This window comes from Clupea harengus, chromosome 19 (genome assembly GCF_900700415.2).
Source record: "Clupea harengus chromosome 19, Ch_v2.0.2, whole genome shotgun sequence".
NCBI classification, from domain to species: Eukaryota; Metazoa; Chordata; class Actinopteri; order Clupeiformes; family Clupeidae; genus Clupea; species Clupea harengus.
The window spans coordinates 18864209-18874960 of record NC_045170.1 but is presented as its reverse complement, the minus strand read 5'-3'; the positions used below and the strand labels follow the sequence as shown (position 1 = coordinate 18874960).

Sequence of the window (10752 nt, the reverse complement as noted above, 5' to 3'; positions counted from 1 at the left end):
GTTCACACACCGGGCACCAGGCACGGCCGCAGACAAAAGGGAGGTCATAGGCACCCGAATGTGTGCCGGGGCCACTAAACGTCTGAAGAGAGGGACACGATTGATTGCCACGTGCAAATAAAGAAGTAAACTGTGTGTGTGTGTGTGTGTGTGTTTAAAGATGCTGAAGAGCCAGCGTTCCAAGAAAACCTGCATTGCTTTGAAGAAAGAAAAAAAATATCCCTCTTGAGAAAATCTGGATTAAGGCCAGAATTTAATCAGGCAATCTTGCAGAAGAGAGAAAGAGAAAGAGAGCGAGAGAGAGAGAGAAAATTCGATTATAACTCAATGACATTTGGTGGCAGAGGTCCGTGATTGCTGTCGGGGTCTGATGGTATTTTTGTTTGTGCTAGACCAGCAGGGGCCAGCTAAGCTGTTCCCGCCTGTGCAGGCAGGGGCTCAACGCAGGGCCTCCAGTGTGCGTCTCGTACAGTTCCAGCGCTAGGGTTGGGGGGGCTGGGGGTCCTTTCAGCATTCCAATCTGTTTCAGCTCCCTGCACGGCTGTCATGTGCACTTACAAGCATACCACACTGATGCGCTCTCGGGGAGAAAGTGGGAATCGATAATCGTGATGATGATGGTTAAGGGAAAAGGTTATACGGTTACATTTCCCGACGAAACAGATATTAGACATGGTCTCCGATGACTTGAGATGCGGATTGGGACATTCTGCCTGTGCAAACTTTCCTCCGGGTCTTCAAAGAAGAATGAATGAGGAGAAATAAATAATCAAACAGGCAAATAAGACCTCATACTGTCACTGCAGTCGAGCCACGGCAGATGGACCATTGCTTAGGGGCTTGAAAGCACTGCAGGGTGACCTAGTTTGCTAAATCAAGCGTAGTACATGATACGGTACATCGTATTGAACCGTACTGTACATTCTGTACATTGTATTTGGACATGGAGACACACACACACACACACACAGAGAGGGAGGGAAAGTAAAACTGAAAAGCAAATAAAAGTATCATCTAATTTTTCCATTATCTTGCACTCCAATGTCATTTTTAAGACACTGTGTGCATTTTCACTAACCATTTCTAAAAACAAAAAAACTAAACCAAAATATTTGTAAAAATCTCAGAGGAAAACTTTGCAGGCCTTTCGTGCTAGAGGTCAGAGTGGCTCAGTGAGCCCTGAGGCGCTCTCTCTCAGCTTCCCGTAGGCTGTTTGCACAACCTCTCCGTCCTCCCCGTGCAGATTGTCTACGTGTCACCATCGGGGAGATTTATCAGGCTGCGGGGTGGTGTGTGTGTGTGTGTGAGAGAGAGGCTGTTATTCCAACACGTGCAATTACTCATGAGAAATTAGTGTGTCCCCGTTCATCCCTGCAGACCGCTCGGAAACTGGGAGGATTTGGGTTTCAGAGCGGATAATAACAACTATTAAGAGAAAATGTGTGTCTGTGTGAGAAGGGGAGAGACGGAGCGCTGGGGGGGGGGACAGAAACACTGAGAGAAAGTGAGAGAAAGAAGATAGGTAGGAAGGACATCTAAGGAAAGAAATGAACAGAGCAAGAAAGACAAAGAAGAAAAGAAAGAATTAAACAAGGAAAGTAATAAAGAAAGAAACATAAATTGAAACACATACTTAGAGGGGGAAAGAGAAAGGGCTCTCTTTTAAAAGCCTCGTATCATTTCTCATGATTTCTTTCAGGCAGATTTCTGATAAACAACAAATTTCTCAGCGAGGAACCTCAAAGCAGAACAGCAGACCACAGTTATCCAGCCTTCACGCTCTTTTGTATTTATGACTATTAAAAAGCACAGAGCCTGGCAGGTAGACGGAGACTCAAAGGCCCATAGGCTTCACACTAACCACAAAGAACCATGCAGACTCAAGCTATTGTTCCATTCTAATTACAGTAAACTAGAGATGTAGAACAGCATTCAGACATGGAACTAATCAGCTGTTCCAGAAACACAAAAGAAACACAGATTCTGCCATATAAAGCACAAAAAGCTTTGTTTTGATTGCAAAGCTTAACCATATTATGTACTTTCATTGTACAAATTTTTTGATTTAGTTTTTTTTTATAATGCAATTATAGATAATCTCAAACTCATTGTAGCATGTAATGTTTCATCTAAAAACCAATGGCCCCATTACAATGCTGTCTCCTTCTTTTAAAAAGATCCTTACAAACAAGACTTAGGCGGGGAAAAGATTCAGTTGTAATTATAGCTAGTATATAATAGTATAACGAGTATAGACTTTAATGCTGCTTGTGATCAAGTTGTGTACAAATAGGGAGTCTTTGGACAACAGAGGGCATATGGGCATCAGATGCCACCGCGGGGTAGTTTCATTGGCGATGCCCTTTCATACGCAAGACCACTGCAATGCATAGCCACAGGCAGCGTTCCACATGAGGGAGGATTTCATGCGAGCGTGTGTGTGTGTGTGTGTGCGTGTGTGTGTGTGTGTGAGAGAGTGTGAGTGTGTTTGCTGAGTGAACAACATAAGAGAGCCCAATCCCCCCGCTGAAGGGCCCTCGGAAACAGAGCCTCCCGCTCCACGTGTGTCGTAACCCGCGAGGCAGAGAGCAGGGGAGATGTCACACCGAGCCTCACAGCTCAAAGGCGAAGAAAGATCTGCTTTACACGGCTCTATGCACACACACACACACACACACACATACACACACACTCACATGGCTAAGATGGCACAACCATGGGTTGCCAGGAGGGAATGGAGAGGCACACACACCCATTGAGGGAGATATAGGCCAAAGCTGAGCCATGTGGTAGAGAGACAATATGTGTGTGTGTGTGTGTGTGTGTGTGTGTGTGTGTGTGTGTGTCTGTGTCTGTGTGTGTGTCTGTGTGTCTGTGTGTGTCTTCAGGGGGGGAGTAATGGCGCAAGAGCAGTTTAGGTTCCAGTACAGGGCACTGACAGAAGGGGGGAATCTATTGAATAGCCTGCAGTTAGGCATGTGAGAGCATGTCACAGAAAACAAAATAAGCATTAAATGACCGCATATACATACTGCATGTGGCTCTCTGGCAAGTAGGACGAAACATTTCAAATGTGTGAAACCCCATCGTTCAGAGCGAGGAAAGAAAACTGCTTACGGTCACTAACCCCAGGGTATGTTATTGAGGCCCCTTCCTCTCTTTTTCTGTTGCACGTATATAGAGATGTCAGCATGCACTCGAGATCATCTTAAGCTGGACTGAAAGGTAAATAGCAGCCATGGGGAGAGATTAAAAGACCTGAGAAAAAAACACAAGAGAAAGAAAGAAAGAAAGAAAGAAAGAGAGAGAGAGAGAGAGAGAGGAGGGGCGGGGGGACAGAGAGCGCACTCTTCGATGAGGCCAGGGAGGTTTATCTCACAGATGAACTCTGCCGCCCCTGATCCTTAAGGCATCCATCAACACCTCTACGGAGAGCCAGCAGCCTACCCTGGTGGGGAATTTAATTAACTCATTAAAAGCCTTAATGACAAATTACTTGAGGTGAATCCCTGCCCCATCCAGACATCCTTGAGATTACAGTCTGATTAACACAGTATCAGTTTCCTGCTAATGCCTGATAATCCACTTTTGGTATTTGTGTTATCTATGACTGTAATCATTATCATCATGGTGCCATTTATCAAGCAAAGTGTTTTTTTTTATGCTACATACTTAATAGATCTCTTTAGTTGTATAATTTAATAGAGATAAAAGTGTGAAATGAAAATAAAAGTCTAGACACTCATTTGAATGGTTTCGAAAGAAAGGTATTTCTGGATTGAAGTTTTTCTCTTTTTTGATCCAAGTTCTTGCCCAGGTGTTTATCTTTGCACTCTGTGCACCCGTGTTAAATATTTGTCAGGCTGACTAAATATTTTTTTAATCTTCGCAATTTGCTCTAAACATTTCTTTGAACAGGGTCTTGAGTTTTGTGAAATGTAAACTGCCTTTTTTTTACTTGTTAATCTGAGATGGCTTTGCTCTGAAACCAAATTATAACAGGAAACGGTTACTTTCCGTCACACTGCTAAGGTTTAGCTGAACTTGTAGTGAAGTGCAAACATTTTGTTCATATTATACGTATAGTCTAAAATATATGTTATGACTATAGGTCATTACGATATCTAGATTGGTTTACATCTTAAAGCAACACTATGCAAACATTTGCCACTTAATGAGGTATGTTTTCACAGACAACTAGTTTTGTTATCATCTCCCAACTCATATCTATGGTATTTGGTCATGCGGAGGACAGACAAACACACCTGTCACTCCCACTAGCCATCCAGGATATGCACTATGTAGTTCTGTGTTCTGGGCCAGATTGGAAAAAAAGCTTTCACAGCACATCTCCAACTACATCACCAAAAGACTCCAGTTAGCATACCAACCAGCATCACAGGTGTTTACTAGTTTTTTTTTTACATGTGTTTAAGGTAGTTAACCTGCTGGTTTTATACCAAAACTCCTGTGTCTGCATAGACCACATAATTTCACTCTTCTAGACTTGGAAAATAGCTGCAATATTACACTCCTTGTCACCAAACAAGGGGATTGTCTAACCATTCCATTACAGAACCAGTCTGCTGTTTGAAGGAGTGTAATGATCTGTATTAATGACCTCATAAATATAGGAGGGGAATTGTGTTTATGTCCTTTCTAAATCATTCATCAAAGGCTTTCTCTCTTAGTAATATTTTATTCGCTGTTCTGCAGGGGATATGAATAGACTTTTCACTCTTCCCTTGACTTCCTGGACATTTTGTTAGGATAACTGGAGACAGGGCTGTCAGATCAAGACTAAATGTATTATTCTTTTGAGGCAAGGGGTGTTATTTAAGCAGGGAAATATCACTGGGTAATTTTAGATTCGGAGGGCTGCAGTTGTAGATAGCTGTAGATGTTTTCATTGGACATCAGTGTTCCACCAGAGAGCCGTTTGCCATGAGAGCGAGAGCAGGGGGTGGGGGCTTGATGCGCTTCTTACCTGGGGTGATTTGAAGGTTTTTCTGAGAAAAATTCAATTTTCAGAGAGCCCTCCACATTGAAAGACATCCTTTAGGCAAAGCTACTTCCACTTAACTCTTAAGCATCCATCCCTCGACCCCCCTGCATCGAAATATTTTAATATTAAACCTACTACTCAACAGTTACACCACAAGACTCTAATGAATATAAATGAGAGAAATCTTCTAGAAAAATCCCCCAGACACATGATCAAATCAGATACAATTAATATTTATGACCGAGCGCGTATTAAAATGAATGGGAGCGGTGTAATGTGTTTTTTAAACCGAACTCTGAATCATGCGGCAAAGAAAGAGAGATTTAAATACAAAAAACACTAACATAAAAATGTGCAAGCGAGCGGGTTGCGGCCCACATTCCACATTCAACACGGCAGAATAACAACGACCTATATATATATATATATATATATACTGTATATATATACACATACATACACACACACACACATATGCATATACATACACAATGTTGAAATGAGTACTCCCTACCAGCTTAAACACAGTGTAGTGATTTTTCACCCGCACACATATAGTGCAGGGCCCCACGTGGAGCTTGTGCAGTGCGTGCAGACAGAGCAGAACAGGCTGGGGCAACCACACTTCTACTCGTATGTTTACTGTCTCTGAGAATTTTAATCACATCCCATCTTTATGTGAAGCATTCAGAGATTTGCTGCTAAAATCATTATCTCTAAAGCGCATTTGAGAGGATAAATTGGAGGGAGGGAGGGGGGGGGGACAGTTGGGGGGGTTGGATTTGGCTGTGGATGTAAATGCAGAAGAGGGGAATTCTACGCTGAAATGTGGACGGTAGGAAATCAGATGGGTTTAAAATGTGAGGTTTAAAAATAACTGTTTTCTCTGGACAGCGCTAAGGCCGCGGCCCTGTCCAGCAGCCGCAGAGACAGTCGAGAGTCAGAGGTCAGTGGGGCGAGGATGAGACGGCAGCTGCGACTGGGGGGGGTGACCACAGGCCAAGGAACAACAGATTATGGAAGGAAAGAGAGAGAGAGGGAAGGAGAGAAAGGTTTTTTTTTTAAAAAGAGACAAAAACGAAGATAGATTTTCCACCGAAATCCATCCTAAACCCCTCACCTCACCTTAAAGTGTGACTAATGAAGACACTGACACTCAATGGAGAGTGAAAGGCAAACAAATTACATTAACATCACAAACATAAACAGTTTAGACTCATCACGACAAAGTGTGCCTACAGATTCAAGTTCCTCCACACGAACATAGACTGACGTCAGACCTCACCCTCTCCTCCCTTACTGTAAAAGCTGTAAATCTCACGCTAATTAGAGCGAGAGTGTTTCATCTCAGGCACAGTGGTAACTGGGTTTTAAATGGTTTTCTGTTTTTAGGACCAGAACATGCTTCTCTGCTGACGCCAAAAAGAGACTCGGCGCTGCCACTGTAGTGCCCTCTCGGTCCCAATGGCTTCTACGGACTACCGCGGTCAGATTACATGTATACCCTGAAGGAGTAACTCAGCCTACTTTATATCACGGACAGATCTGGCACTAACGACTGTGTGAAGGCTGCTCTATTGTCACACCTTTATTTACACAGGACTGTTGGCTCTCTTATCAGCTTAAATGTGTCGTTATTATTCAGACTTTTAAGTTGACACTGGAAGGACTCTGCATGCCTCAGTACAGAAAAGAAAGTTGGGAGTTTGGAAACAGGCCTCAAAACATTTGCCCATCAGTCTCCACTCCTAAAGAAATAACTCAAACATTTCAACTCTCATTCTTCGCTTGGTGATTTTAAGACTTCAGACAGGGGCTTTTTACCACCTCGGCCAGCCAATGTCGGTGTTTCAGAGTTTAATGTGTAAATTGTTTCTCTGTGGTTTAATTCTGGCACATTGGTTTCATTTTTCCTTCGCAGCATATTTATTTTGTCTCATAGTTCTCTTTTGTTTCCCCCTGCTTTTTAATTCAGGTTTTGTATAATGTTTATGTTGCCTGTCCACTTTGTGCTTGATGGTTTTTATGCGTTGCCATTTTGGCCAGGTCTCTCTCCAAAGACTTGAATATTAGATCTCTCGGGGACAAACCTCATAGAAAATAAAGGTTTCAAGAAATCCCTTGACTTACCCAGCTTTGTTACTCAAGTCTAAAAATCATTTAGTGCTGACTGACCGATGGCATTGATAGCGTTCCTGAGTATCTGCGGTACGACCAACATCTGCGAGTCAGAATTTAGCGCAACACTCAATACAAAGCTATGCCATATAAAACGAAGCTGGCTCCCAGCTGGAGCCATAAGCTCCAAGTAAACTCTAAACAAGCCCCAAGCTAGTGTGGTCTGGAGCGAGAGGTGGGCGTGGTAACTTCAGAGCACTCACACTTTTAAAGGATCTCTGCTCTGAGCCCTTCTCAAGTCTCGGAGAGGACACCCTATGGTCATGCAGCCTGATCTGGCCTCAAGAGGCGGGAGTCATATCACCCAAGATTATATGGCAGCCATTCAACTCTTAGGGTGGAGTTCAAACTATGAAACATGCCAAGTGGTCTCTTGGCCTCCCCCCCACACCCACCCCCCATAAACCAGTGTCAGTCCATAATGAGTTGTTCTTCAACCCATCTTTGTTTCCACTCCGCAGGGGACTACAAAACAATGGTCTGTGCGTCCATTTCAGGGATGGGATAGACAAACAGCTTCTTCAGCCAACAGCATCAGATTAGTCCTGAAGCTGTACAAATACAGCCAGCATGTTGTGCAGTTAGTGGCTTTAGGATTAGGGTGTTGGAAGCCAACACAGCACCCCCGTACAACATGGAAGCACTGCTAATGTATTCCTCCCTTTAGATTCACGGGACAAATTGTACTTTTCCATCTTGGAAACCAGGCGTAGCAGCGGTCACCGTCAAAAACGGTTTGGGGGGGGATCATTCATTGAACACACATCATTTTTAAGGGAAGGTTTTTAATCACACAGTGACAGCCCCCTGCTACTAGAGGGAGAGAGAGAGAGAGAGAGAGAGAGAGAGAGAGAGAGAGAGAGAGAGGGAGCATAAAACCCTCGGACACATGTGGAATGCCGACTCCGTCCCGACCACCGCCGGAGCCACAGCGGACAACAGCATCGCCGGCCACATCAGAAAGTCTAATTCGAGAGTAACTTTACACCGGGCCTCATTAGCATAACCACACAGCTATTTGACTTAATAAGATGGGTAATCCCTGCAGAGAGCTCGGTTCACCCCATCCCCCCCAAACCCACACACCGAGCTTCAGGTTAATATTCATGCCCTGGGCTGCTGAGGGTTCAGGGGGAGGCGGGGTGCTTTCTGACAGATAACACTCCGTCACATCAGCGGGGAATGTCTCTCAGTAGCTCATGATGTCTCTATTGCTGTGCCAGGACTTATACAAAGTTTTCGAAAATGACACTGGCAAACACACAAATGTCTCTTCGATCCATGTGGTGACCGTTTGTGTATTTATAATACAGACATTGTGTGTGTGTGTGGTTATAAGAGTGTGTGAGTGTGTGCATCACAGTCTCAGAGTCTGTTCTCTCACATTTTTAATCCTTTCTTCCTCAGATCCTCTTTGGCTTCCTTGATTTGAGCCTGTAGCTCCTTGGCAGCATCTTCACAGTCGTTGAAGGTGGCCACACGGAAGCCCACTGTGGCCAGCGAGTAGCAGCCAAAGGCCACCAGCAGGTACACTGGCATCGGCCACGCCACCTCCCGGTACACCGGTGGCAACCTCAGGTCCAGCAGGTCAAAGGTCACCAGCCCCCAGGCAACACCGATCAGGGACACACCCAACAGCCACTCCAGCAGCTTGGTCATGATGAGATTAATTGCGGGACAACACAACTGAGCAACTGGACACAAAACAAAAAGCAGCATGAAACACACAGAGAAAAAGAGAGAAAGAGCACATTGTGTGAAAGTTCTATGTGAACACAGAAAGACAAATGTGATGACGCATCACATGAAATCACTTATGTTTAGGCTCCCTTTAACTCCGTTTGGTCGTAGCTGGAGCTACTGAAATAAACGACAGCAGTTTCTTTAATTAAAAAAAAACAATTAAAAACGCACCTACAAGAGATCTTTCTGCGGAGACATAATAGAAATGAATTGCATCTCCATCAGCAGTGGTTCAGAAACCAACCAACAGGTGAATGAACGACGTGTCCTTACATCACCAGTACACTACACTACACTGCACTGCACTGCACTGACACCTTTAAAGCAGTGTGAAGAACGGCTATGTTAACGCCTCGGAATGTGATTCAACTAGGGTACGACAGTTTGTAATGAATCACAGATTCTCTGCCGTTGTTATTTTCAGTAAAGCCTGTGGCGGGTTTTCATTCAAAGACTTTAACATGGAAGCTAATGTTAGCCGTTAGCTCACACAAACTAGCTTCACAGAACTTCTTATTTTAGCCTCTCTCCAGTAAAACCACATTTGCGGTTTCCATGTAATATTACAAAACAATCCCACATATAACAATAACATATCGTATCTTAGTTCAATATAAAAGTAGACAGTTAGAGGCTAAATCCGATTTCTTACCAGCTCGACTAAGCCAACTCACCACTTCTGGTAATGTCGCAAAATCATGACGTCATGGAAATGACTTATGGGAAATGAAGTGTATTACGCAGATTCCAGCAATGGTTTTTTTTCTCTCTATTCCACACTGACGTGGACTGGCAATTGACTGGCATGCTTACGACTGTCTTTTTTTATCTGTTCTAAAAAGCTTGCTAAAGAATTTGCCCTGAAGGTTTTATGAGACAACGCATTTCATTGCACTTTTTATGCTGGAACATTTTGCCTGGTCGTCATCAGACAAGGATCAAAACACACATATTATTCGATATCAGTAATGGACATTTTTGTGTCCTGTGGTCAGGAAATGAAACGCTGCAAAAGCAGCTGTTGTGTTTGTTCAGAGCACCATGTCACCATAGTTCAGCGTCTCTGAAGGTGCCGCGGGTCATATCCGCTCATTCAGCACAATGAACTCCCAGTGCCCAACAGCCAGTGAGGGCCGTGACCCGCCTAGCGTGTACTTAAGAGCCGGGGAGACGTAAACATTCCCCGATAAGAGGGGGAGAACGATTCTTAAGAGGCTCTGAGACGTAAACATCATCCACTCCGAAAATGAGCGAGTTATTCTTAGTGACCCAGTGTTTATGTGTGTGTGTGTGTTGGTCTTACCACGAGTGTGCCAAAAGGAACAGGTTGTACAGAGGATTTTTAGATAGGTTTATAGATTAGAAAACTGCACACATACACACATAGCTATGTGTGCAGTTTTCTAATCTATAAACCTATCTAAAAATCTTAAAATCGATGGGTTAGATTAACTATCAACTAGAGTTAATCTATGAGTTTGCATAGTATGTTGTATGTTGTCAGCTCATTGATTGTATGTCAAAGGTTTAATTAGACATTGATAATTATGAATACATGTACAAAGAGTCTGCGCATTTCATCACCATTTCTATGTGCATGTCAATAGTGCCCATAGGCCTATGTACGTATGGGTGTATATATGTAGGCCTACTGTTTGTGCACATGTTTTGGTCCCAATCCTCTGTTGTGAAGTTGTGTTTGTGTGTGTGTGTGTGTGTGTGTGTGTGTGTGTGTGTGTGTGTGTGTGTGTGTGTGTGTGTGTGTGTGTGTGTGTGTGTGTGTGTGTGTGTGTGTGCGGATAAGAGATATAGATTGAGAAAGACAG

At 43.6% G+C, this 10752-nt stretch overlaps 1 protein-coding gene across 2 annotated transcripts; it reads right to left on the bottom strand.

The window, feature by feature from the left end:
- Positions 1-7951: 7951 nt before the first annotated feature.
- On the bottom strand, positions 7952-9692 carry dpm3 (dolichyl-phosphate mannosyltransferase subunit 3, regulatory). Of its 2 annotated transcripts, none has more exons than XM_012828916.3 (2): positions 9601-9692; positions 7952-8877 (listed from the first exon to the last, which is right to left on the bottom strand). In XM_012828916.3, exon 2 carries the CDS (start codon positions 8840-8842, stop codon positions 8564-8566), a length of 279 nt encoding a protein of 92 aa, XP_012684370.1. In that variant the 5' UTR covers positions 8843-8877; positions 9601-9692; the 3' UTR covers positions 7952-8563. The 2 variants fall into 2 exon arrangements, with proteins under 2 accessions (XP_012684370.1, XP_012684369.1); XM_012828915.3 differs by having other exon boundaries at positions 9579-9686.
- Between the last annotated feature and the right edge of the window lie 1060 nt (positions 9693-10752).

What these genes read in the sequence shown, in the direction of transcription:
- dpm3 (XM_012828916.3), bottom strand. Translation starts at nt 8,842, where the DNA reads ATGACCAAGCTGCTGGAGTGGCTGTTGGGTGTGTCCCTGATCGGTGTT.